This window comes from Megalops cyprinoides, chromosome 22, assembly GCF_013368585.1.
Source record: "Megalops cyprinoides isolate fMegCyp1 chromosome 22, fMegCyp1.pri, whole genome shotgun sequence".
NCBI lineage: Eukaryota > Metazoa > Chordata > Actinopteri > Elopiformes > Megalopidae > Megalops > Megalops cyprinoides.
Window position 1 is genome coordinate 16,468,092 of NC_050604.1, and position 27,803 is coordinate 16,495,894.

The 27,803-nt window shown below is 41.3% G+C and overlaps 4 protein-coding genes across 4 annotated transcripts in view; 3 read left to right on the forward strand and 1 right to left on the reverse strand.

Annotated features, from left to right (window-relative positions):
* The window catches only part of tmem131l (transmembrane 131 like), a 31,595-nt gene extending 23,484 nt beyond the window's left edge, over positions 1-8,111 (forward strand). Inside the window, exons 21-34 of the mRNA XM_036516418.1 lie at positions 423-565; positions 902-1,088; positions 1,564-1,749; positions 2,415-2,564; positions 2,805-3,351; positions 3,731-3,858; positions 4,021-4,184; positions 4,793-4,993; positions 5,684-5,762; positions 5,886-5,995; positions 6,314-6,443; positions 6,897-6,973; positions 7,081-7,217; positions 7,749-8,111. Of these exons, the coding sequence (XP_036372311.1) occupies positions 423-565; positions 902-1,088; positions 1,564-1,749; positions 2,415-2,564; positions 2,805-3,351; positions 3,731-3,858; positions 4,021-4,184; positions 4,793-4,993; positions 5,684-5,762; positions 5,886-5,995; positions 6,314-6,443; positions 6,897-6,973; positions 7,081-7,217; positions 7,749-8,039 (2,530 nt within the window). The 3' untranslated portion in view covers positions 8,040-8,111. The remainder of the gene's footprint in view (positions 1-422; positions 566-901; positions 1,089-1,563; positions 1,750-2,414; positions 2,565-2,804; positions 3,352-3,730; positions 3,859-4,020; positions 4,185-4,792; positions 4,994-5,683; positions 5,763-5,885; positions 5,996-6,313; positions 6,444-6,896; positions 6,974-7,080; positions 7,218-7,748) is intronic.
* A 1,242-nt stretch (positions 8,112-9,353) lies between these two features.
* LOC118769386 (toll-like receptor 2 type-2) lies at positions 9,354-11,741 on the forward strand. Its single transcript, XM_036516420.1, has one exon. It carries the CDS (start codon positions 9,354-9,356, stop codon positions 11,739-11,741), a length of 2,388 nt encoding a protein of 795 aa, XP_036372313.1.
* Positions 11,742-16,828: 5,087 nt separating this feature from the next.
* On the forward strand, positions 16,829-19,216 carry LOC118769481 (toll-like receptor 2 type-2). The gene has a single exon (XM_036516605.1). It carries the CDS (start codon positions 16,829-16,831, stop codon positions 19,214-19,216), a length of 2,388 nt encoding a protein of 795 aa, XP_036372498.1.
* A 1,589-nt stretch (positions 19,217-20,805) lies between these two features.
* On the reverse strand, positions 20,806-22,755 carry LOC118769482 (secreted frizzled-related protein 2-like). Its single transcript, XM_036516606.1, has 3 exons — positions 22,257-22,755; positions 21,417-21,497; positions 20,806-21,122 (listed from the first exon to the last, which is right to left on the reverse strand). The coding sequence occupies exons 1-3, from the start codon at positions 22,753-22,755 to the stop codon at positions 20,806-20,808; spliced, it is 897 nt and encodes a 298-aa protein (XP_036372499.1).
* Between the last annotated feature and the right edge of the window lie 5,048 nt (positions 22,756-27,803).

Below are 27,803 nucleotides of genomic sequence, written 5' to 3' on the forward strand. Positions count from 1 at the left end.
CACGTCTGCCGTCTTGTGTCTTGGATGGACGTCACCAGGTGGAAGTTTTCTCGTTCACAGGAGAAATCTGGTGCTGTTGTGTGATTAACTACTGGACTTATAACCGCAAGGTTGCAAGTTGAGTTCCGCAGTGGGGCACTGTTGTTGTACCTTAGAGCAATATCCTGAATTTCTTCAGTAAACATCCATCTATCAGTTGACAATTTGCCAGTATATAAGCTGCAGGGGTTGCACTGGCTACATCGATTTTTTTTGTTAAATTAAATGAAAGGAATGCGTTATTGAAGCAAACTGTTTGGGTTACACAAAGAAGCCACCACACCAGCTCTGAGCACGCAGGGACTCAGGGCTAACAGCTTCCCATTTGATTTATGGACCCCCTCCCCTCGCCGCCCCCCCAGTGACAGTGTTGTGTTTCACAGGAACAACCTGACGGTGTTTGACATGGTGCTGGTGAGGGGGCACGGAGCCAGGGAGCTGCTGCGGGTGGGGGGAAAGCTGCCGGGAGCTGGGGCCTCTCTGCGCTTCAACGTACCCCAGTCCACCCTCATGGAGTGCAGAGATGGTGAGGCTGCCATTGCGTCATGTTGGTTTCAGATAGCAGTTACTTACGTACAGTGACTTACTTGCAATGCCTGGAATGCCATATCAACATCTAGGAGAATCATGTCAAGGCATCGCAAACATGATACACAAGTTAAAAATGGAAATTCAGATAATATACGTGGGTTTTCAGACAGGGGTAAAAACAAGCCATCTGACCAAGCCAATACCCATATTCTATAATAGTCCACTTAAAGCAGAATGCTGCATTGTTCTCTGCGCTGAACTAAACTGAGCTACACTGAGGATACGAGTAGATGCAAGGGAGATGACAGCCCCCTGTGACTGTGGTCTGCAGGGCTCCGAACCAACAAGCCGCTGTTCGCCATCCGCAAAAGCTTTAAAGTGGAGAACGCGGGAGAGCTGCCCCTCACCGTGATGTCCATGAACATCAATGGCTACCAGTGCCAAGGGTTTGGGTTCGAGGTGCTACAGTGCAGGCCTTTCCATCTGGACCACAACTCCTCCACGGAAATCAACATCGCGTAGGCCTGCTTTTTCATTCTTTTTTATTTTATTGTTTCATAACACAGAACACTATGTCCAGATGCCTTCAGTAGGCTTGTATAAAGGTTTTCATCTAAACTCGGTAGTAGTGCATACTCATTTACCACCTAATTACACGCACCATTTCCCTTCTTCTACATGATTATACTTCATACCTTTCAAAAATAGGGACACTATCACTGTTTTAATGTGGCAAAGATTGCTTGCCAATTAGATAATTACTTGTATTTTGGATTTTATCAAAAATATAGAATAAATAAAGGATAGCGAATTGAGTAATGACTGTGCCCTCCTTCAAGCACATTCCACAATCAGGATACAATTCCCAAAAATGTCTCTCGATTTCTTTGGTCGCTGCTCAGTAAAGCATCCCCCATCCTTCTCCTTCTCGCTCTCACACTCTCTGCCTCTCTCCGTATCCCTCTCTCTCTGTCCACTTCTCCCCTCCTGCAGGTTCACCCCAGACTTCACGTCCTCCTGGGTGATCCGGGACTTGACGTTAGTGACGGAGCGCGGGTCCTCCTTCCCCTTCACCCTCAACGTGACCCTGCCCCACCACATGCTGCCCCTCTGCGCCCAGGTGGTGCCCGGCCCAAGCTGGGAGGAGACCTTCTGGGTGGTCACCCTGATCTTCACCTGGTCAGTGTGCGACTCCAGCATACTGCCCGTCCACAGCTGTTCCTGCACTGATGTATATTAGAAGTTATTCAGAGCTGTCAGCGTGGTTATTCCTGTATTGTATGATGGCTGTGTATCACAGGAAACGAGCATTGCAAGAAGTGATTTTCTTACTTCCTTATTTTAACGTTTTTTTCTGAAAGCTGTTTGTGTTTGTTACAAAGTCACACCTGTTTTCTCTGCATTCTTGAGATAAGTTTTAGAAAAATCTGAGCCACATAAGAATTTTTTACAGTGAAAAAACACCTAATTATAATAATCTTGCATGTTATGCAAGGTAAATTAACCGTCTTTAATGAATGTACACTCATATTTTTCGAGCTGTGATGAAAATGATTATGTATAGTCTGTTGCATTTTTTAACAATATGATGTCAGACTGGGTCTTGCCATAAACACTGAATCACTGTTAAAGGATTTAAAATGTGCTCATTCCGTGTTCATGACAATATCCTGTATTTTTATTTTCCCTCACTACCTTGTTGAGTTGGGAGTGGGTCATTTGCTTGCCAGCTGCCTCTGTTGGATGTAGTAGCCCTTTTACATGTGTAGTAGCCCTTTGTACATGTGATGAATTGCATATTGTGAGGTGCAGTTTGACTCACATGGTGTTGGTCTCTGCTGTAGTTGCTCATTAGGTGGTGTGTGCCTGATGGCCTTTCATCAAGCCCAGTACATTCTGACAGAGTTCTCGCAACCGGGCCCAAGGACCAATCACAGCTCTGCATTGTCTCGCGATAACAGTCCTGTGAACCCTGTCAGCCCCAGCACCATGAGGTGAGGCATGCAGGTATCAGGCCCAGCCAGAACTTAACAACCCTTACAGCCCATTCATTGTGACACAGGAACTGGCAGAGGCAAATTTACTCTTTCAGTGACACACCTGTGACAGAATAAGGATTCCCACCTGGTCTCTTGTCCCAGCTCTCATATTGAGCCTTAGCTTATGCAATAGCAAACATATGTGTAATTTTACATAAACAATGGACCGAATTTTTTTTTCCTCTTTTGTTTTAGTAAAATGAAAGGCAGTTGCAAGGCGTTTGTGGACTCGTGCAACTCCTCGGACAAAGGCAAAGGAAAAGGGTCTCCGGCGGTGGCCGGCGTTCCCACCCGGGGCCAGTCCTCATCAAAGAAGAGCTCTGGTGGCTCCGCCCAGCCCCAGAAGAAGCACAAGGTGTCGGTTTACTATGCTAAATACAAGGTCAGCTCCACAGCCTCTGCCGTGGCAGCAGAGGGGGAAAGAGATGACCCCGGTTCAGAACTGGCCGTTGAGCTCGACCCCGACACCTGCAACAACAACAACAACAGCCACCGCCTGGCCGAGCAGACGACACCGGCCGACAAGAAGCCGCACTTTACAGAAGCCCCCCACAGCACTGAAGAGGACGCTGAGCTGGTGCCAGTTATGTTTCCCATGGAAACACAGAGTAGCTTCCCAGGTGACGTTGCTGTGGCCACAGACTGCAGGCCAGGCCTGTTGGTGTGCAGTCCGGCCGAGAATGCGCACTCACACGCCAACAGCAAGAGCCTGGAGAACAGGGAGGCCACCTCAGAGACAGAGGTCAGTGATGTAAAAATGCCTCAATGTTGTGAGGGTCAAGGGCTGCTTGTTATAATTTCTGTTAGTGAAGTCAGTAGAAGTAATGTCAAGGATATAGGTGTGAAATGAAGTTCCACTTGTTAATCTTAATCATTGCATAAGCTGCGCAGGGCAAGGCGGTAGTGTAGCATAGTGGTAAGGAGTAGGGCTTGTAACTGTATAACACATTGAAAAAAAACTAATACATGTAAGTTGCTCTGGGTAAGTGTGTCTGCTAAATGACTGTAATGTAATGTAACTGGTCCTGTACACATTTAAACTGACTTTGTTGAGTTTTCTAACATTTAGTTTGGTTACACATATTATTTTATGGTCTCTGGTTGCTTTTCTTTCTGCACAGCCAAGAGGAAACTGTGATATGCAAAGGAGACTGTCAGACATAGCAGATCAGGATGTCTCGGCCAGCACCCACAAGGGAAGGAAGTCTGCAAGCAAGAGCCACAGAAAGACTGGAGAGGGCGTGGCTAGGTGTGACTTTTTTTCTGATTATGAACAGCAGCAAAGATAAAAGGTGTTAATATTTAGTGGATAAGTGAATGAGTCTGAACTTGCAGGTAATGACAGATTTTTTGTGAATCTGACTGTATTAAAGAAATTAAATGAAAAGGATTGTTTCTCCTGTACTGTCAGAGTCCCTGAGCGCAGTGTAGCCATGGTATTGGAGAGGAACAGGGACCAGGAATGGAGGGAGAGCAGGAACACCAACAGAACCCGGAACCGCTGCTGCAGTGGAAAACCAGACGCGCCCAAATTGGGACCGAACACAGACAGCCCCCTGAAACAGCTGCAGAATGGTGGGGAACCATATTATACAAGCATTGGTGCTTCCATACTGTGCCTTCATCCCAAATGTCCCTGCACTGTGGATTTTATTTGAACAGCTCAGATTGTGTTTTTGCCATTTTGATACATATAATTTATACATTGAGTTCTCTTGTGTCAGGTTAAGGGGAACTGTAAAAAATGAAGACTGTGGAAAAATGAAGGTTGTGAATTAAGTCCATATCTCTTGCTAACCTACTAGCTGGGTAGCATTTACTGTGAACATTACAGCTGATGAAGTTAGCCAGCTCATTGGCTTGCACAGTATACCCATCAAAAGTTAACCAAAAGACCACCTGCAAGTGGTTTTCTGTGACCAATATGTCCAGAATGTTTTTCAACATACCCCAAATTTCTGGTAATTTGACTAATGTAACAATTAAAAAAAACATTGCTCAGCGTACATTCATCCTCCAAGCATCATGAAAAATATTGATCTGACTTGAGTAGGAACTCTCAGATCAGTTATTTGTATTATAAGGTCCCTGGTCTTTCAGTAAGCAGGCAGTGGGTGGCCTGTCACTCGGCATGTCCTAATCCCGACACGTCCCTCTCTCTGTCCCTTTCCCCGTCTCTGCAGGCGTGTGCCCGGCCAGGCCCCGGCGGAAGGGTGTGGATCGGAGGCCGCAGTGGGAGTCGGGTTCGGATTCGGGCAGCTCCTCGGGCAGCGTTCGGGCCAGCCGGGGCAGCTGGGGCAGCTGGAGCAGTGCCAGTAGCCTGGAAGGGGAGAGAGACCACAGCACCGGCGTCAGGCACCACTGCACCACACCGGCCAGGACGAGTAAGGTCCCTCTCCAGCACAACTCCACAGACTCAATACCAACTCTTTATCATGTGCTGCAGCCCAAATCACAACCTCTTTTCGGTCTGCCACTCCAAAGGGTGATTGGCATGGCATTCCATTACAGTCAGCTTTACAGTCATTGGCTGAAGTTTCACCTTCATTCTAAAAAGATTTGTGTTACCTGCACTGAGCTGAGTAGACTTGCAGAATTTGCTGTGTAGTTACTGTATTACAAATTTGCTAACCATTGTTTAGCTGTTGATATCTCTGGAGAGCAGCACAATCCCACTAACTCTGATTAACAGTACTTCTACAGATAAGTGTGGCGTTACTGGTTTGACCAGTTGCTATACAACTGAAGGGTAAAAACAAGATATAGGTGGCAGTTTTAAGATGGCAGTAATGGGTTTGAGATCATATTAAAAGAGCACATTTAACATGGAATTGTGTGGCAAGTGATTTTGAAAAAAGTGACATTAAGATATTAATGATATTTGTGAGGTTGTTATATTAAGCAAGGTGACATTTACCAGGGTTGTGTGTGTTTAGGATTTCAGTGGTGATAACAAGCAGAAAGGGTATTCTTGCTTGTAGAATCCATTTAGACTTTCTTGTTCTTTTACGCATTAAGGACAAACTCGGATGAATGTGAGGAGTATGAAAGTGACATTTTTCATCTTTCCGCAGGAGACAACATTCAGTGCAGTGTGTATCCAGCTGATAAAGACTGTTACCAGACACTGAACTCCAGTTACAAGGCCCAGAGGTGAGGCGTAGTGATGACAGAGTGGAGAGTACATTGCTTTTGTGGCTTTTCTGCGTTTTGTGTGCGTTTATTGTCTGGGAGCCTTTCCTCACCGAGTGCATATCTGTTTATTCTCTCCTGTAGTATCCACAGCCTGTACAGGAAGGAGCCTTGCCAAACCCCAGATCCTGCTCCCCTGTCTGCCTTCACCCCCAGCTTTTCAGCTATCACTGGAGGCTTAGAGCGGAACATGGGTGAGTGGTAGTGGATTTTTTGGTCCTCCAATAACACATGACTCTCACAGACATTTTTCTTTGTTGTATTTGTAATCTCAGCTGGATTAAATTGTACATTATATGCAGTTCCATTTTTTTTTAACGTGTCCTGTTGTCCTGTTGTCAATATTACACGTCCTTTGATGAAAGTTCTGTAATCTTTTGTTCTGACATCGTGTGCGTTTGAGTGATCGAGAATTGTGAGATAAAGGCCTCTGTTGAATGACATGTGGGTGTAATGCAATTCCCAAATCAGTTTTTTTTTTATGTTTTGTGCTGTCATATATTTGTGTTCAGACATTACCTGCCCTTACCTGACAGAAGAGGCATGGTCAGCTCCCTCTATCCCTCTGACCAATGAGTTTAGGTACAACACCACGGAGCCCCTCCCATTTGCACCTCATGGGTCCTCAGGCTCCTACAATGGGTATGTCTTTTCTCAGCAAGTATTGCCTACAGGATATTGAGCCCTTTTATCTGCAGGAAATCCCAAGCACTTGCTGTTGGGCAATAAGAGAAACAGGTAGTGCTGATTGAAATGCAATACAGTAATGCTGGGTGAATTCTAAGAGAGATCAACACTGTGGCATCAGTATGCTTCTTGCTGTAGGATGGTCAAGGAAATGATTAGTGATCAGTAGTGGTCAAGGCCCTCTGTGGTTCTGATTCTGTCCAGGTGCAATAATGTGAAACTAATTAGAATAATGCTGCATGGTGTTTCTAGATCATATAATAAGTTATAACTTACTTGGATGTGTTTACCATGCAGCAGTGTGTAAGACACATATTTGATGATATGTAGATTTACATGTCTAGGTGTAGGATAGCATATTGGAACAAATCTGTGATGGTAATGTTTATTTTCTTTGTCCTATTGAAGCTTTCCCTGGAGCAATGCCAATAGCCACTGTACCAGTTCGTATTCATACTGTGACCAGAATAGCTATGTGCCAGGAGGTAAGGGTCTCCTGAGAAAAACAGTTCATTTTTTAAAATCCATTTCTGTATTCATTTGTTGCTTGGCTGTTATGTGTAATCAGTGTTTTATTGTTGTTTTGAATTAGGGAATGATAATTTCCAAAATAATTTCTCGTGCCAAGAGAGCCAAAATGTGGCATACACGCCCCAGGCCGGCTGGGGCGAGGATGGTGCTCACGACATGCCCTCTGCCTGGAACAGCACCAGCTGTGTGGGAAATAAGGTGAGCTGAAAAGTGGGCTTGAGTCTTGAAATGGGTCTTGAAAAGTGGCCACATATTCAACTGTACTTAAAAGTTATACAAGGTTTAGTAATATTTCTAAAATGAACTTACGCAAAAAATTATATTTTTATGGTAGCTTTTGAATTGACACAAATTATATGCTGATTTTAGTTCAGTTACATATACATACTTTTCTTTATTCCCATAAGGTAAGGTCAAGTCATTCTTTTTGTTTCTTAATAAAATGCTGAAGGCCTGTAAATGCAGATTTATGAAGAATGAAACAGGACATACCATGTATGGTGAAGGGATCTGAAACTGCTTCTTGCATAGCCAAAGCAGTATGAAAGTAATATTTATAGATCAGACTGGTGAAGCATATTTCCACTTTCTTGCAAGGTTTACCGTACTATATGAGTCATGTGAGAATGGATAGATATTCGTAGTAACTAACACAGAAATGCTTTGAATGGCATTTTTATGCAAAATCAGAACATAATACAGCCAGCCACTGATTGTCTTCTGTTTCAGGGCTTCTTCTCCGGCACGAGGAGCCTCTCCCCCATGTCAGGCCTGTTCGGTTCCATTTGGACCCCACAGAGCGAGCCGTACCAGAACCACTTCCAGCTGGAACGCTCGGTTCCCCCATCACCGCAGTCTCCCTTCCGCACCGATTCCACAGGGACCTGCAGGCCCGGCCAGTTCTCCAGCTTCAACCCCTTTGGTCCGCACATGAACCTCGACATATGGAACTCCTCCTCCTCAAACCGGAGCTCCAACTCCCAGCTCTCCAATGACTCTGGTTATTGCGGCGATGTCTGAACAAGAATGTGCTTTTATCAATAATGGAAAAAAAATGTGAATGTGTTTTTTTTTTTTCTTCTCCCCCCCCCACCCCCCCAACCCCCCCAACCCAAAGTTCAGTGTTGTGAAAAGTTAAGCATTTGTTGAATATTTTTCTAGGTGTTTTGCAGGTTTGATCATAGAAAAATAAACAAAGTTTTTGTACTTGACATTGTATTTGCGTGTTTGCTTTCTGAGTGGCCAGATGCATGTGCACATGCAGTTGTAGCAGGATGGAAACCGTGCATGATAGGAGGTGACCGTAGTATTACTGTCACACTATGAGATACAGCTGAATTACACAAAGTCACATAAATATCATCTATGCCAATGTCATACCTTGTGGATGTCCCTGAACATAAAGATGTTTGACATAAATTCACTTGTCAGATTTTATTATGCAATTTCCATGGAAAAATTTTCATTCAGATGACTCAGAACACGACAGTGAGTGCTACAGTTAAGAAACTGTAACAAATGACTCTGCATGCTCTTTTGTGTGTCTGATCCAACACTTGTTACCTGATAACCATACAAAAGAGATTCCCAGCAAGAACTTCCTCTAAATGATATTTTTCATTTACAACTTAATAATTCATTGAATAGCAATATAGCTTTGGTATCAACTTTGCTCATCTCTTTAGGGAACTTGACACATACAACTTCCTGCAGGACATGCAGGAACCCACAAAATGTGTTAGGAAAATATTTGCTTTGTTTCCTGGTATTGGAACACATGTTTTTTCTATTGGTTGCATTTTCTTAGTAATGTAGGTAATGTACGACAAGTTATTAGGATTACATGAACCAGTTTATCTTAGCTGTATAGAGGATATATAGATACTGTGTGGACTGAACATTCGCACAGTCCAGTAGTCTGTCTATGCTACAGCACATCTTGTGGTTTTCTATTTCTCTCTCACTTTTTCCATGGTCCTCTTTTCTGAGCATCCAGTATGTAAATCTATTCACTCTCATTGCTCGTAAAGACGCCCAGTGGCAGACTCCTTGTGTATTGTATCTGCAAAAATCCACGGGCTCTCTCAAGGTAAAAGATTTTATATATATTTCTGTTTGCTTCCATTTCTTAAAAAGACTTCTCTTTTTTCATATTTTGGAAACGATTTTTGTTGATTTGATTTGTTGGTTGATTTATTACTGGCTAACCCATGAACCCATTCACGGAGACCATATGTTGTTCATATGTATTTTCAGAAAACAAAAACAGCCCAAAGGATGCATTAATCATTTGGTGTCACTGGAAATGGGTGCTTATAAAAATTGTTTTTCAGGATGCGAGTACTGCTGGCCTTTCCCCTGTTCCAGCTGCTGCTTCTGTGTCAGCTGCTCAGTCACTGTGTACAGCACACCAGGACATACTGTCAGCGATGCAATGAACGCTATGCCTGTGACTGCTCTGCTGAGAAGCGACTGCAAGTCCCTGACGTGCCCTGGAGGAACCTCATTCTCTCTTTCAACCTCTCTTTCAACCATATTCAGAATATAGCGGTGGATGACTTCTCTGGGTATGTGCATCTGAAAATGCTCTACCTGCAAAACAACAGGATTCAATCAATCCACGACAATGCTTTCACTTCTACAGTTAACCTGGAGAGACTGGACTTGTCCTACAACCAGCTGACCAATTTGTTAACAACGTGGTTTGACCAGCTTTTTTCTCTTCGACACCTGAACCTCTTAGGAAATAAGTACCAAAGGTTAGGGCAGGGTTTCCTTTTCCAGAAACTGGCTCATCTGAAGACCCTGCAGTTTGGGAATCCATCTCTCTCTGCTGTGGTTAAGAAGGACACGGTGGGACTGAAGCATCTTGAAGAGCTGGTTCTGCATGGCAGTGCTTTGAAGCAGTATGAGGAGGGGAGTCTCGGCAGACTCGGACCCATTGCCAGGGTCACACTTGTCCTCCGTGAGCTTGTTGAAAGGGACTCATCGCTCACCTCAAAGATGCTACGGGACGTGTCTTCCCCGGAGACTCTTTTAGTCCTCACTAACACCACACTAATCAGCGAACGGTCTATGATGCCATTCCAGGAAGTCAAACTTAAGGGCGTTAAAAAGGTGGCTCTGAAATACATCACCATCACAGACTCAGCTATCACTGGCATCATGAAAGAAATGGACAGGTCAAACCTGTCTTATGTTGCAATGGAGGATTCTCAATGTTTTGGAAGGGGTGAGTGGTATCCATCCACACATCTTAGACACCTGGAAACTGTGTTCATAAAAAATTTGAACATTCCAAATTTCTATGCATTTCATTCCTTTACTTATCTTACAAATATTCTACCCTTCCTGAAAAGAGTAACAGCTATTAACTGCAAGCTCTTCCTCACACCATGTGAAACTTCAAAAGTTCTCATAAGGCTGGAATACCTGGACATGAGTGGAAACTTACTCACAGACCTGACAATGAGAGAGACAGCATGCGGAGGTGAAGGAGCGTGGCAGCAACTGAGGACTCTCAACGTCAGTAAAAACTCACTCCGCTCCCTTGTCCTTTTGGGTAATTTATTCACCAATCTTCACAAGCTTGAGTCCCTCGACTTAAGTCAAAACGTCTACTTTGACATGCCTGAAAGGTGTGCTTGGCCCTCAAGTCTCCATTACTTAAACCTATCTGCTTCCCAGCTGCGAAAAGTAACAAGCTGTCTTCCAGGGAGTTTGCACATCCTAGATTTAAGCAACAATGACCTGACTGTGTTTGATGTTGCACTTCCTTTCCTCAAAGAACTGCATGTGTCTGGCAATAAGTTCAAGAGTTTACCTCCAGGGAGGCTGTATCCCAGTCTCAAAATTTTGTCAATTCAAAGAAATGCTCTAAATATGTTCAGCAGCATTGATCTGAAGGAATACATCAAGCTGGAGGATCTGAAGGCTGGTTATAACTCATTTGTGTGTTCGTGTGAGTTTGTGGCTTTCCTACAGTTCGATGTTGGACACCTAGTCACACTGTCTGATGGACGGCAGAGCTACATATGTGATTCTCCTGTAGCCTTCAGAGGGGAGCTGGTCAGGAATGTTCATCTGTCCATCTTTGAGTGTCACATGAAAGCGGCTGTGTCTGTTCTGTGTGCTGGTTTTTTCTTGTTGTTTCTGGTATGTGGCATCCTTTGCTACAGATTCAACACCTTTTGGTATGTAAGGATGACTTGGGCTTGGCTTCTTGCAAAAAGGAAACCGGCTATCAACAGAAGGAATGACATTTGCTATGATGCCTTCGTCTCCTACAGTGAGAGAGACTCGGAGTGGGTGGAGGAGTTCTTGGTTCAAGAACTCGAAAGCACCCAGCCACCGTTCAGGCTCTGCCTGCACAGACGTAACTTTCTGCCAGGGAAATGGATAGCGGACAATATCATCGATGCCATCGAGAAAAGCCGCAGAACTCTCTTTGTCCTCTCCAATCACTTTGTCTCTAGTGAGTGGTGCAAGTACGAACTGGATTTCTCCCATTTCCGTCTCTTTGACAAGGGTGATGACACGGCTATACTGGTTCTGCTGGAGCCCATTGACAAGGAAACCATCCCAAAGAGGTTCTGTAAGCTGCGGAAGATTATGAACTCCAGAACCTACCTGGAGTGGCCTGAAGATGAGGCCCAGAGATCTGCATTCTGGTGTAAACTTAAAGCAGCAATGAACAGTGAGGAATGTGAAGGCGTACCTTGAGAATGCAATCTGATTTTAATTTTAAAAGTATATTTTTAAAATTGTTTGCTATACCTATGCCATTTAAATTACTGTGTGTGTGTGTAAAAGTTACTCTGCATTGATACCAAACCAAGGTCGTACAAAATAACAAGCAATAGAAATGTCGGAATTTGTGTAATTCACTGACAATTTTGGAAAATTTACGACTGGTTGCTAAATGAATTTAGTAACTAAGATAATACATACTTTTTTTTGTTGTTGAAAACTGCTTCTCCTTGATATTTAAATAAGTACACAAAGCATTATTCATGAATAATTAAAATATTAATTTATCGCTAGTTATTTTTATGGTTTTAATGAGAAACTACAACAAAAGAGACAATTGTATCAGTTTTTAATTTTCCAGATTCCGGCCTCAGTACTTCATGGTTTGATTTTTAAATTAAAATCAGTTGATTTGAGTCTTTCTACAGTAGGTATATATTATGGACTTTCGTCCAGGGAAACATCGAGCACCAGGTATATCACCAACGTTTAATAATTAAGCAGGACAACCAGAGAGTGAAAGAAAATAGAGAGGTAGCCTACTCAGACGATCGATTCATGTCTTTGGTCATTTAAGAGAATGAGAGCTAGCGTTCCTCGGGGACGAACTGGGGAGTTCGTTAGACGGCAGTAACTTTATGGAATTCTGAGTGAATTTGATTCTCACGTCAAATAGCACCTGCAGAAATCAAGATTTCTTTGAAATATGGAACAAGACTCAGAGCGACATCGCAGTCGGTGAGCACAGTCATGCTGTCTGAGATAACCAAACAGATCAGTCACCGTTTGTTACAGTTATTTTGCAGGAAACATCTGATATCTTAAATAAATCTCAGCTGTCCAAAGCGCTGCGTGGCAGTGCGTGGCAAACATTATTGTAGACCTTTCCGATTGGTTGCTGAAGGTGATTGCGTGTTATAATGTTACCATTAACGATCCATGCAATAGGATTTTTTTACTCTTTACCTTTTAACATTCCGCATATTACCCTGGCTAAAACTGTAATTACCAATATTAACGACTACTGCTTGTGATGTTTTAATAAAGACAAGTGCATCGTGTACAAACAAAATTAAATTAACCCAGGTATAAGTAAATTTGCCAGTGTTTTGATAGAAAAATGTGGCATTCTGTGTATTTATTCATCATGTGACGGAGCTTGCTGCTTCAAAAGTACAATACACAAAACTGCGTTATTTCCCAACCAAGCTGTTTGCGATATTCACAAGAGGGCGCTGCAGACTGTAAAGAAATATGCTCCTTATGCAGCTGTCCTATTGCTCGTCGCTGTTGAAACAAAGAAACACTAATAGCTGTCCTTTCTTTTTATCAGTTTACATATAATTATAAACGTCTTATTATTTGTTAAGAATTGTGGTATCAGCATGAAGTACAGTAGTAATTATTACAAGCATTCACCTCAGAGCCTTGTCTTACTTCCCTTAATTATGATTACAGCACAAATATATACAACACATTACAGTATTTTTCTATTTTTAATGTTTAATATTGGAACTAAATGAATCCAACACCTATAACCTGCTAATTATAAAAAAGTGATTGGCTGTATGCATGTCCTAAACTTCTATTTACTTTTCATTTACAACTCCATAATGCAATTGATGGCAATCTAGCTTTAGCGTCAATTTGTTCAGCTCTTTGCTGGGGCATTACACATAGAACTCCCTAATAATGTGGCTTTTGCGAAGATGGCCACAAAATTTTCAGAGAATAATAAGTTACAAAATGGAAACTAGAAGGGTATTTATAAGGTGGCATGAATGAAATGTTAGATAAATACGTGCTTTGTTTCCTGGTATTGGAAGATTTTTTTCTGATTGATGGATTTTCTTACTAATGTAAGTAATGTGAGGTAATGTACAGCAGGCTGTCAGCATTACATGAACCAGTTTAGCCCTTACAGAATGTAACTACTGTGTGGTCACAGTATTCACACAGTCCAGTCGCAGGGGCGATTCTAGGATCAGACCTTTAGGAGGGCTCAGCCCCTAATGAGAATGTGACATGCATACAGTGCCTTGTAAAAGTGTTCAACTCCCCTGTTAAATTACTCATTTCACTGGATAACAATTAATACGTTAATATTTTTCTATATATGATATTTTAATTCACAGCAATAATACTTTTAATGAATTACTAGTAAGCAACATGAGTTTTACACCACAAAATATTTTTCTTGCTCTCTCCTTCTACCGACTCCATCCTGCTCGCTCTCCTTCTCTCCCTCTCTATCCTCCTCTCTCCCTCTTTGTGCTGTCAACCAAAAGCCAAACGTAACAACCAGAGAATGTATAATCTAATAAAAACTATAAATTGATCCATATCAACATCATTCTAATTGAATATTTGGGTTGCTGTGGGCAATGCAGTGAGGTAACGTCATTTTGACCTTACTCTCTCACCTGAAGCTTTAACAAAAACTTTTTCTTTAAAAAAAAAAAAAATAAATAAACGTATATCCATCTATGGAAAAATAAACATTTCCAACGAGTCAGGGTTTGTTCCAATGCTTCAATTCAATATCCATAAATGTACTCTAAATATATCACAAAGCCCAAATCTATCAGAATAAGAAACATTGTGACTACTTTAACTAAAATAATAAAGTGCAGCAGCTAGCCCCTTAGCTGGCAACTGTGCGAGCAGACTAGCTCAGGAGAGTTTAACATTATCCGATAATCTCTTGCGAACTACGTCAGATAACGTTCTTTGACACTATTCACACCATGGAACTATAACCAGACACTTTCTAAGTAAGGAATAAACCACGACAGGGTGGTGTGATGCAGCCCCGCAGCGAAGCCAAGGGGCAGTTAACCATCCTGAAGTGGGTTATTTAGAACTGCACCGCCAGGAGTGGTTTAATCCGCTTATACCACGGCTAGTTACCAAAGAAATAATTCAGCGCTCAAATTAAATTAGGCTACCATTTTATTATCTTTGAACAAAAATATATATTACAATATGTGCACATCCGCAGAATACAGTCCGTTCATATAGCTAGCTTGACACATCCAAACGTTACATTTAATTATTTTAAAATGTAGTATATTAGCCTACATAAAAAAATACTATAAATTACACATTTAGGATCGGCTACTTAAACTACAGTAACTTAGCCCACTAACTAGAAATTTCTGATGTAGCCAGCTACACAGTGTCCGCTTAGCTGGTTAAGTGGATAACGTTACATTCGTATCCGTCATCTTAAACGTCCGAATGTGGAAACGATAACTATAAACGACATCGTACTCATTTATTGAAATTAAACTGAACGTTTCTATTTATTGTAAAATTTGACATTGAAAATGGTAGTTCAAACGAGGTACGTGGGAGACTTGACGTTTGGAATTCTGATCTCGCTGTGGTGGTAGCCGTTGCTTCATGACCGGAACACCCGGAAAGGGTGAGCATTTGTTTCTGTCGATGACAGTAACCTACCCGGCTCCAGCGTTTCCTCTTTTCGACAGATGGTGCCCAGTAGCCCTCCTCTCCAGGCCAAAAAAGCTGAGACTGTGTACTCTTGTCCGGTTGACGTTTGAACTGTTGCATAAAAGGACCACAGCATCTTGTTAAGACCCTTAACATTTAATGATTCAAAATCATGTTTCTCGTCGTTTTCGACTACCCAGTCTCTTAAAACCTAAATTGCCCATGTTGTTGATTTCTTTGTGTTGTCCTCTTCCTCTGTTTTATTAATTTATTCTTCACTGATGGTGTTATGCCTTTTGTTGTATTTTTCCGCTTGTTCCCTAATTTTTCTTCTGACAGGCGCACCTCCTTTTTGGACTGTCCAGTACGTTGGTTTTCATCCAAGTCTCAAAGTCTCCATTCTTGCCAAAAAGGTTAAACGTTATTTCTGAGAAATTCTCCGTTTTAAGTGGCAAATGTCACGTGTATTGGCGATGTCACTTAGACATCTCTATGCTCGATGCTCTAGCTATGTTGTTGCTGTTAACTGTAACGTTATCTAATGTTATTACAATGTTGCCGTTATGTTCGGTTGTAAATGGAATCTTAAGTAAAGTTGAATGAGCTTGCGTATTAATTTCGAACGGTGATAAGGCCACTTTCACTGGAAATACCTCATAGCCGTGCATTATTACCGTGCATTTACTGGGAAATAATGCACACACCTCCAACCAATCAGAAACGAGTATTTAACCAAGCCATGGTATAAATCATAGTGATAACGACCAATTTTATCCAACGTTCTCAGAACATTCATCAATTTTATTTGCTAACGTTTCAATTTACATGTGTTTTTAATCTGCGCCATGAAATTCACAAACCTGCTTCTTCTTCTCCTTCTCCTTTCACTGGCTTGGCGGACTACCAACGTTAAAGGTGCATGCCACCTATACCGGAGTGTGTAACATGATGACTTTATAAAGAATACTGGACATGAAACCTGTTTAAATAAAGCCATTTGAACCTGTAATTGTTTGTCCCGTCTCTAACAAACAAGTTCGCAAAAACTAACGTTACAGGGCTAAAAATGATTTAAGAAAATAATAACAATAATAAATTTATTGCTGCTATTATTATTATTTAGGGGTGCTGAGATGAAATTTAGGTGTGCTTGAGCACTCCTAAAAAGAGTCTAAAATCACCAGTCCAGTGGTCTGTCTGTGCTACAGCACATTTTGTGGTTTTTCCATTTCTCTCTCTCACACTTTTTTCATGTTCCTCTTTTCTGAGCATCCATCATGTAAGTCTACTAACTCTGTCAGTGTTTGTCATAAAGACACCCAGTGGCAGACTCCTTGTGTATTGTATCTGCAAAGAAGATCCACAGGCTCTCTCAAGGTACAAGATTTATATGATGTATATTTCTGTTTGCTTTAATTGTTAAAATACTTTTATTGTGTCAATTTTTGATGATTTAATTTGTTACTTGATTTATTACTGGGTAACCCACGAACCCAATCACTGAGAGTATATGTTATTCATACGTGTATTCAAAGAAAGCAGCCCAAAGGATGCATTAATCATTTGGTGTCACTGGAAATGGGTGCTTATAAAAATTGTTTTTCAGGATGCGAGTACTGCTGGCCTTTCCCCTGTTCCAGCTGCTGCTTCTGTGTCAGCTGCTCAGTCACTGTGTACAGCACACCAGGACATACTGTCAGCGATACAATGAACGCTATGCCTGTGACTGCTCTGCTGAGAAGCGACTGCAAGTCCCTGACGTGCCCTGGAGGAACCTCATTCTCTCTTTCAACCTCTCTTTCAACCATATTCAGAATATAGCGGTGGATGACTTCTCTGGGTATGTGCATCTGAAAATGCTCTACCTGCAAAACAACAGGATTCAATCAATCCACGACAGAGCTTTCACTTCTACAGTTAACCTGGAGAGACTGGACTTGTCCTACAACCAGCTGACCAATTTGTTAACAACGTGGTTTGACCAGCTTTTTTCTCTTCGACACCTGAACCTCTTAGGAAATAAGTACCAAAGGTTAGGGCAGGGTTTCCTTTTCCAGAAACTGGCTCATCTGAAGACCCTGCAGTTTGGGAATCCATCTCTCTCTGCTGTGGTTAAGAAGGACACGGTGGGACTGAAGCATCTTGAAGAGCTGGTTCTGCATGGCAGTGCTTTGAAGCAGTATGAGGAGGGGAGTCTCGGCAGACTCGGACCCATTGCCAGGGTCACACTCGTCCTCCGTGAGCTTGTTGAAAGGGACTCATCTCTCGCCTCAAAGATTCTACGGGACGTGTCTTCCCCGGAGACTCTTTTAGTCCTCACTAACACCACACTAATCAGCGAACGGTCTATGATGCCATTCCAGGAAGTCAAACTTAAGGGCGTTAAAAAGGTGGCTCTGAAATACATCACCATCACAGACTCAGCTATCACTGGCATCATGAAAGAAATGGACAGGTCAAACCTGTCTTATTTTGCAATGGAGGATTCTACTTTTTCTGGACATGGTAATTGGTATGCAGACACGCATCTTCCACATCTGGAAACTGTGTTCATAAAAAATTTGAACTTTCAATATTTCTATGAAGTTCGTACCATTACTTATCTTACAAATATTCTACCTTTCCTGAAAAGAGTAACAGCTATTAACTGCAAGCTCTTTGGCGTACCATGTGAAACTTCAAAAGTTCTCATAAGGCTGGAATACCTGGACATGAGTGGAAACTTTCTCACAGACCCGACAATGAGAGAGACAGCATGCGGAGGTGAAGGAGCGTGGCAGCAACTGAGGACTCTCAACGTCAGTAAAAACTCACTCCGTTCCCTTGTCCTTTTGGGTAATTTATTCACCAATCTTCACAAGCTTGAGTCCCTCGACTTAAGTCAAAACGTCTACTTTGACATGCCTGAAAGGTGTGCTTGGCCCTCAAGTCTCCATTACTTAAACCTATCTGCTTCCCAGCTGCGAAAAGTAACAAGCTGTCTTCCAGGGAGTTTGCACATCCTAGATTTAAGCAACAATGACCTGACTGTGTTTGATGTTGCACTTCCTTTCCTCAAAGAACTGCTTGTGTCTGGCAATAAGTTCAAGAGTTTACCTCCAGGGAGGCTGTATCCCAGTCTCAAAATTTTGTCAATTCATAGAAATGCTCTAAATATGTTCAGCAGCATTGATCTGAAGGAATACATCAAGCTGGAGGATCTGAAGGCTGGTTATAACTCATTTGTGTGTTCGTGTGAGTTTGTGGCTTTCCTACAGTTCGATGTTGGACACCTAGTCACACTGTCTGATGGACGGCAGAGCTACATATGTGATTCTCCTGTAGCCTTCAGAGGGGAGCTGGTCAGGAATGTTCATCTGTCCATCTTTGAGTGTCACATGAAAGCGGCTGTGTCTGTTCTGTGTGCTGGTTTTCTCTTGCTGTTTCTGGTATGTGGTATCCTTTGCTACAGATTCAACACCTTTTGGTACGTAAGGATGACTTGGATTTGGCTTCTTGCAAAAAGGAAACCGGCTATCAACAGAAGGAATGACATTTGCTATGATGCCTTCGTCTCCTACAGTGAGAGAGACTCGGAGTGGGTGGAGGAGTTCTTGGTTCAAGAACTCGAAAGCACCCAGCCACCGTTCAGACTCTGCCTGCACAGACGTAACTTTCTGCCAGGGAAATGGATAGCGGACAATATCATCGATGCCATCGAGAAAAGCCGCAGAACTCTCTTTGTCCTCTCCAATCACTTTGTCTCTAGTGAGTGGTGCAAGTACGAACTGGATTTCTCCCATTTCCGTCTCTTTGACAAGGGTGATGACACGGCTATACTGGTTCTGCTGGAGCCCATTGACAAGGAAACCATCCCAAAGAGGCTCTGTAAGCTGCGGAAGATTATGAACTCCAGAACCTACCTGGAGTGGCCTGAAGATGAGGCCCAGAGATCTACATTCTGGTGTAAACTTAAAGCAGCAATGAACAGTGAAGAATGTGAAGGTGCTGCTTGAATGATGCAGCATTGTTTTTGGTAAAAAAAAAAAAAAACTACATGTTTATGCTACACCTATGTCATTTAAATTACAGCAGCTTACTGACATTGTGCATTTGTTCTCTCATTGACTTAGCATGTGCTGTATATAGTGCATGCTTCCTGTGTTGTATCCTGTGAGTTGGTGCTGCACTATCTTGCTCTTCTAACTGATAAATCTTTAATGTATTGGATCGTTGGCAATGCATTGAGATGTGTATCGCATTGGCCTCAGTGATGGAGATGCACATCCCTACATATTACCAAATCTATTTGAATGATATTCATATTTTCCATTAGAGGGCGCTACAGACCAAAAATAAATATAATCGTTAAACCAACACCTGTCTTATTGCTCATGATTGTTGAAACAAAGAAATGCATCCGTACCTGCTGATTAATTTTATACCTCATTCAGTTTGGTTAACTACTAGTGCTCACTGTTTTGTGTTTAATGTGTATAGAGTGTCATTTCTTATTAATAATAACAAGATTAACATGGGGCACAGCACCAATTATTACATACGTTCACATTATAGATCCGCCTTAGTTTCCTTAGTTATGATTCCAGCACAGTTGTATACAATACATTAGTTTATTTTGTTCCTTTGTTTAAGACCTGAACAAAAGGAAATCATATTGACAGTGTAATAATCAAAATGCTTTGGTTAGAACAGAAAAGGCCTCAGACTGCTTGCATATTAAAAGTTTCTGAATGCACCATGGAAATCTGGTTATTGGTTCAGAATGAAACTATAAAATATTATTTAGAATGTTCTGACTTTTACAATCTTTAGACATGTACAAAAAATCAAAATGTATACAATGTATATGTTTCAGAGTGTGTATATACATTTACAGATTAAATAACTCAAAGCAATATTTTACAACATTCAAGACTCGATCCATTTCGGCATAGGCCCATTTTTAAGATGCACATTCAACTCAGCTATAACACAGACCTTTATTTTAACGGTCAAACAAAGAGAAGATAAAAAGTTAATTCAGTGATTAAATGTATATCTAACGTAACAAATGTTTTCTTGCTTAGGGCAAGACAGGTGTAATATGCAATGACATAAGATCATGTATTTTATCAGTGGAATAGCCTATATCAAGACTTAAAACCGACGGTTGAGACTATGCAGTACAGAGGCTCAAATTAAAAATAAAATAAAATAAAAACAAAAAGTACTCATGCATTTCAGGTCAAATGACCAGGGTAAGTAGTCAAGCTGGACTTCAGGCTATTCGATGCTGGAGTTAAAAGCGTGCTTTGGCTTTCTATGCTCTTACAATAGGAAAGGTACATTTGAAGAAGCGTGATCTGAGAATATAGCCAGCTATTTCTCATGTTTACGGAGATTCACCTAAAAAAATACTTGTAAAAGTACCACTGCCTTCAGCAAAGTCTCTTTAATCATTAACAGAGTCCTTATTGGTAAATGCAGAATTCCATCACACATACAAGGGAAAATGGTGAGTGGTTCGTGCGGAAACTTTGATAAACCCGCCGACAGCTTTAAAAGTGCTGAAGCTTCATTGCCTTGATTGTCGGAGTTCGGAAAATCAAGTGGACATTTGGCACTGAAGCTTGCGGATGCTGCGCGAAATTCTCTTGAATTCGCGCTGGCCACGCTGCCATCGCTTCAGGGAAGTGATGATCAGGTTCCCGTCCACTTTTTGCCCCATTACAAGGTAAGCAGCGTTAATGTCATTCATCTCGTCACAGGTGCACTGGAGACCGTCCTTCAACCACAGAACAGTCTTCCTCAGATCACGCTCCGTCACCCCGTTCAGCTTGTAGATGGTCTTGCTCTTGGACTCCGGTATGATTTTGGTGTCTCCGTTTATGTAAGCGATTTCCTTTACTTTGATCTTTAGGGCTGGGAAGAAAAACAAAGACGCCGTTAACAAGAGGTAAAGGAGTGACTACTATAAAGCAAGAACTGGCCTTTTGCAGCAACTCCGAATAAATTAACCCGCAAAGCATCTGTTGATCATTTAGATGAACAAAAAAGACGTTCCTTCGCCCTCCAACCCCGGCCCCAACCAAAGCTGACTCACCAAATAAACCGTCCGTCCAAATTTATGCTGCAGCCTATATCGTATTTTCTTCCCTATTCTGTCATTTATCATGATAGGTTACACATTACGAAGAAGTAGATGGGACAGCTTACCAAAGTCATTTTTACAAAGGTTGTCAACAATTTCGTTGTCGTTCTCTTCCTTTTCTTTGCACGCATCACACACCTTTGGCACTAAAAGAAGAAATGTATAGGCAAAGGACAGGGGTTCCTAAATTAATAAATAACTACCAGACTGAATTTAAATACGAGGACAACAAGTAGGCGTAAGCACTATAATGTCATTATAAACCACTATAAATTTTGAAAGTAGTGAAGTCAGAATAATAAGTGACATGTTTTGTATATTATAAATACATTTTGGTATTAGTATCACTGAACCCTTTCAGGGAGCTGTTTATTTATCTGGAAAATAACCCATAATGTATACATATTCCCTATTAACAGAGAACTACAACCACTGGCCTTTAAATTAATCGCAACTGAGAAACGAGTTCAGATGACATGGCACCGCCACAAGACTATGCTGAAAAATGTATGTCTTACATCGACAGCGATTTGTCAATCAATGGTGCTAGCGTTGTACATTTACACAAGTTTTTTTGTTTTTTAAATTCTGAGTTTCCGACAGGATTTTTATTCCACAAGTTTATCAAATGACCATTTAAAATGATAAACGAGAACTCTGGACATGATCCATACGTTTCAGCTTCCATAGTTATAACCCACGGGAATTCGGCCACAGAAATAAGGATAAATAGTCAACATTCTAGAGATAGGCTGCTGTAAAGAACATTCGCCACATAAAATACATTAAGCATGCAAAGTTGTTGTTCTGCTTGACTATACCGCAATGGGGTCAAATAAAGTGTCGCATCACATGATACGTTTCCATGTGTTCAATTTTAAATGCATTAATGTGTGTTATATTACCTTCCTTAGTAGCGGGCACTAAATTGTCCGTGGCAGCTGGAGGTATACACAGATCGTTATCTGGTGGGAAGCGGCTACAGTCGAGCATGTCTGGCCACGGGAAGCCAAAAGCGGACATCACCGGGGCGCAGCCTTGTTTTACGTTCTCGCAGAGGGACCGACAAGGTTGAATAGGCTCGTCCAAATCGTCCAAGCAGACGGGGGCAAACAGGGAGCAGAGAAACTTCCTGGTGTCTGGATGACACTGTTTCTGGACCAAAGGAATCCAGGATGATGCTTGCTGTAGTACCTCGTTCATAGTTTCATGCCCAAGAAGGTTCGGTAGCCTCATCTCGGCATATTCTATGTCGTGACAGAGGTGGAGAGTCTCAGGAATAGATTTGCAGTTACTCTTTTTGTGAAATAACTCGGGTTGACCGAAAGTGTATATCCCGTGGATTGCTTCCATGCAGACAGGTAACGTCATCGTCCACAACACCATACACGTGAATCGATTCATTGTGAGAAGCTTATGAGAGAGAAAAATAATTATGTATATTACTGCTAACTACTTTTAGTACGCATGCGGTGGAAAGCTACATCTATAAATCGGATGGTTTATCATATGCTTCATGCAGAGGTTTCTTCTCAGTGCAGTTCAGCGACGCTGCTGACAGAATGAAGACTTTATGCGAGGTCTTCTCCAGTAAATGAAGTTGGGAGGAGCTACATTTGAAGGTCGAGTTGAGATTGGTCTGTCTTAATCCGGTCACACTTCTAAGGGTCAGGTACTTCATCACGGCGCGATGTATTGAACCTGCTCAACCACGTGCTGTCGTGGGCTATCTTACAAAGTATGAATACCTTGATCAGGAGGGTTTATTGTGCATCTCACTTCAGTATAGGACTGGGAAGTGAAGAGTATTATTGGAAATCGGATATTGGACAAATACATTTTATTCAAGGAGGTAAATCGCTTACCTTCAAGGAACAAAAAAGCAGGTAAGGCTGACAGGAATATCCCTCAAAGCCATACAAACCTAAAGTTCCTCTTATTTTTTTAAGAAACTGTCTAACCTAAAATGACAGATTTTTATAATGCATGTTCATAGCTGGAAATCTCTCGCGCAACGAAATAGCAGCACCGAGTTACCCACCCTGCATTTAAACCCACAAATCTGAATTTGTGAATTTAAGCAAGTATTACATCAGTTTTTTGACTTGCAGTACGCCCACTATGTTACTAATTCAACATTTGTTTTTACTGAATAAAATGTATAATGATACAAAAAAATAAAATGTCCTTAAATATCTTTTTTTCAAAGTTGAAGACAAACTCCAGTGTGACTGAATGGACAGAGGAAGATTTTTCCCCTGTCATACTGCAGACAATAGCTATGCCCTGTCTCACTCTGACATCTGACAGCTATGCCCTGTCTCACATCCATTTTATATGTGCATCATTGTGCAAGCTAAAATATCCCCAGAAACGAAATACTAATATAACATTCTCATTTATTCATGTTTGTTTATTTCTTTCCTTGCTATGGTACTAATTTAGAACTTAGACCCATAAATCTGAACAAGGTGTCATTTAACCTAAAGCAAAAGACAATCATAAATCTTTTGCAAGTTAAAACAGTGTAGTGTTTATTATTTTGTAAAGGAATATATTGCTCAGCAGTGGCAAAATATATGTTATCAGGACTCCAAATGAAATAAAAAAAAATTTGACTGAGTCATCTCAGTGTGATATCTGGCAATGGCTAATTTTTATTCTGAGAATGTGGAGAATTTTACCGGGTTCATAAACTTCAAGCTGCCTTCCAACATAATCTGTCCAAGATAAACTAGCAAAGAGTTGAACTGGCATCCAAAATTTCAATGGAAAAAAGGATGTAGCATTAATACAATCCTGAAGGTTGCTAAAACTGTCATGTAGGAAATGGAAGTTCTTGCTGTATCCCCATGTGGGTCATACCATTTTCTGGTCATTTTTCAAACTCCATTGGCAACAGCACCCATAGGCAGGGCCACATATCCATGACATTCACATAAATGGATGTTAACGAAGGGGCAGAATATCATTCATGTGAAAACTGAAACTTATTTTGTAGCATATGTTTTAAACCTATCATTACCCTTTAGTACTTCAACATGCCAAAGTTTAGAAAGAGGGAATTGGAACGATTGGTTTGAAAAAAGCATTGGACTATTTTTTTCCGTTATAAAACATGGCCAAACTAATATAAACCATTGGGAGCACCTGGCAGCGATGCAGTCAAGAAACCGTCATTTACTGCAAATGAATAGCTTATAGCAATGGCCCATTCCTGTAAATTAGGTGTTTTATTGTTTGGTGCTGATTATAAAATCCTTCCATATTTCAGTTGGAACAAGTCATCACATCATTCTTTGGGAAAAAAAGTGAAGCCAGACTTAATGCTGTAATTTCATCCATCTCATTTATGCTTCTTTGCTTATACCTTCTTTCACTCGCACCTCTTGCACTTTGGAACCATGTAACATTTTACCATTATATATTGTCATGCTGATAAGGGAACTCAGTTAAATTTTAATAAACATGCTTTTTGTGGATTTAATTTAGATAATTTTTTTGTGCATCTTCACTCCACAATCACAAAGCATTTTAAAGTCTAAGAATTCAGATGAGTGAAAAAGGTGGTTGCATTGGATATAGGCAGAACAGTTGTCAAAAGTGAAATATGGTGAATTAATCGTAATGACACACAACGCTGATTATGACAACAATGACACCAGCAAGGGAAACAAATTTCATGGATGTCTTCGATGTGTCGTGGACGATCTTAAGGTTAAAAATGCCACAGCTTATCCTTATGACCCATGACATGTGTTGCTGTAAATTACTATAACCAGATGGCAGAATTCAGATTGCACTAGTTAACCTGTGGTAGGGCTTAATGGTTAAATGGCGTTATGCTCACACTCACTGGTCTAGGAGTGGTGTTAGCCTGGTCTGACACTATTGCTCATTCTTCTTGAATGGATACACTTATGTTCTATTGTACTGGAAGTCACTCTGGATAAGAGCATCTGTTAAATGCGTGTAATGTAATGTAATGCAATGTAATGAATTCCACTGTAGAGGCTCAGAGACATTTCTGTTTAATTCACAGGAATCATTTCTGTTTAATTCACAAGAATCAGTCTGATTTTCACCAGCAACGATCAGTAAAGGGGATTTAACATTGAGTATTGATTCAAATCTGTGTGCATATGTTTGTGCACCACTTAGCACTTATAAGTCAATAGATGCTTAATGAGTGATGGTCCCCTTTGAGTCTGTAGCCCTTGGGGTTGACGTTGGTGACACTGCAGCCTTGAAAGTCTTTGACTTGGCTTGTAACGGCAAAACACTGATTGCTGTTTCAAACAAGCAAGACTGATCACACATAATAGCTGCACCCATCAGAGGGAAAACCGCATTCCTGTTTCGATTCCTCTGACGGCCAATGAGTGTGCCTCTCAGAAGAGGCGACATGCACTGACTCAATGATGTTCTTTCTGTCCACCAGGGACTTTATTCTTTTTTATTTTCTAGGGATGCTCATGGTTGATTTTATTAAATTTCCAAGGGGGTACTTGGCATATGTTTTACATTAATAAACCTTTACACAGTCCAATTAAACAGGCTGTAAAGCTCATTAATCATCACACAACATAAACCGGTATGACACTGAAACGTGCTCCAAAGGAGTTCTACCACCTTCAGTTTCCCAGTGCGGCACATCCCCAACCACAGCTGAAAAATGCCTGAGATGTGTGGTAAGAATTACTCAGCAGAGGGGCAATCAAAAAAGTCAAATGTGCCAAAAAAAGATGTGTTTGAGGCGGATGGGAAGAAAATGTAGCCGTGTTATTTCCTTGAAATGCCAGAAGCATATTCAGCATTAAATAGGTGTTGGAGAAAATGAGGTGGTCACTTTCTCCCTCCACATCTGATTAAATGGTAATAAACCTAAGAACTTAAATTTGAATCTTCTGTGATAAGTCATCCAGTGCTGCTGCCTGTGTCATCAGGCCAGCTCCATTTATTATTTGTGGTAGATGGTGTCAGCGGCAACGTCCTTATGTGATAAAACAAAAATTCCCTTGGACGTACAACTGTGGTCGTCTGGACCGCAGAACTATGTAGCTGATTAAAGTCGGCATAATCTTGGTGTCAGACGAGCAGAGCGCGATGCGTAGATCGTCTTCCATAGCCACGAAACACGGGGCAGGAGTTTCTCATTAGGGCTCTGTGTGAAAATGAAACGCAGCTTGTCGAACCGATCCTCCATCTGCAGAGCACTAACCTTTCCTTTTCACCCTTTACATTTTTTTTATTGAGAATTTTCTGTTCGAGCTGCTGTCACAACCAATCAGGGAATGCATGTTTTCTGGAGTTCAGGAGAAACACAAAATCCGCAGGGAGGCTTTGAGGAATAAATTCATCGGGCGTCTATAAAGCCAGCCTCAGTATGAGGGGGCCTTCCACGCTGGCGCTGGTATACAGCAGCACTCCACTTTATTGTCCTTGCATAAAAGTATAGCTCCTCAATTTAGAGCCTTTTCTAACTCTCTTTCTGCAGAAGAAAGGAGATGTGTTTCTGCTTTTGTTTACTGTACTTTGGTCTTAATATATTTCTGATTTTTCTTCCTGATTAGCATTGCTATCATGTTGCTTCTTTGCTGCTAGGATAAAAACAAATGATTTTATTTCGGTTGATAAAGTATACTGGCAATGAAGTCGTTCACTGCTTTTAAATACTAACTTTTGGCATTTCACACACTTTTGATGTGAATGATGGATTTGTGTACATCAAGAAAATGCCTTGTGAAATATAGCCCTCTTGTTTGGATGAAAAATGCTGATAAGATCATGTGTCAGCCTTGTTGTATTGTACTTTTCCTGCATTTATGGTTTCATATGTTATTTGCCTTTTTCCAGACAAAATACTGTTTACTCCATTCTATACAGTCTTTTTGTAACCATTCTATGTATATTTATACAACCTCAACCTTCTGCATGTTTACTCATGATCAAACTCATGGCCTTATGAGTGATGACAGACAGCTTTCAGAAGAAGACATGAGGGTCCTCTCAGATCAGTAGGAACAGCTGTAGGCCACCCCCCCATACAGACACGTAAGCTCAGTTGAGCAGAGCCTTAAGATTCAGAAAACGATGTGAGCTCCACAGGGAAACGCAGCCATTAATGAGCTTGTTAGCTTTGATCGCTCTCCTGTTTCTGACATTTGAATGGGAATTCATGCCATATAAGAGTCATTCATGCAACTGAAGTTCAAAAAGAGTCACACAGATTATGCTTACTAAGTGTAAATTTATTGTGTTTCCTCATTGCTGTGATATAATGGATTCAGCATGGGGAAAGAGGCGACTATGTGCAGTGAGGTAAGCTGCAGCAAGCTTTGGTACGTGTGGGTCCACACAGCCCTCGCACTTCAGTTTACCTCACCTGCTATTTTAAAAAGGTAAATAAATGAATAAATACAACCTAAGGGGCAGTAAATGAACTACTCTGA

Excerpts from the sequence above, each read along its gene's own strand:
- LOC118769386 (XM_036516420.1), top strand. The coding sequence starts at position 9,354 with ATGCGAGTACTGCTGGCCTTTCCCCTGTTCCAGCTGCTGCTTCTGTGT.
- LOC118769481 (XM_036516605.1), top strand. The coding sequence starts at position 16,829 with ATGCGAGTACTGCTGGCCTTTCCCCTGTTCCAGCTGCTGCTTCTGTGT.
- LOC118769482 (XM_036516606.1), bottom strand. The coding sequence starts at position 22,755 with ATGAATCGATTCACGTGTATGGTGTTGTGGACGATGACGTTACCTGTC. Across the intron at positions 21,498-22,256 it reads AGTGCCCGCTACTAAGGAAG|TGCCAAAGGTGTGTGATGCG; the intron begins GTAATATAACAC and ends TTCTTCTTTTAG. Across the intron at positions 21,123-21,416 it reads CCTTTGTAAAAATGACTTTG|CCCTAAAGATCAAAGTAAAG; the intron begins GTAAGCTGTCCC and ends TTTTCTTCCCAG.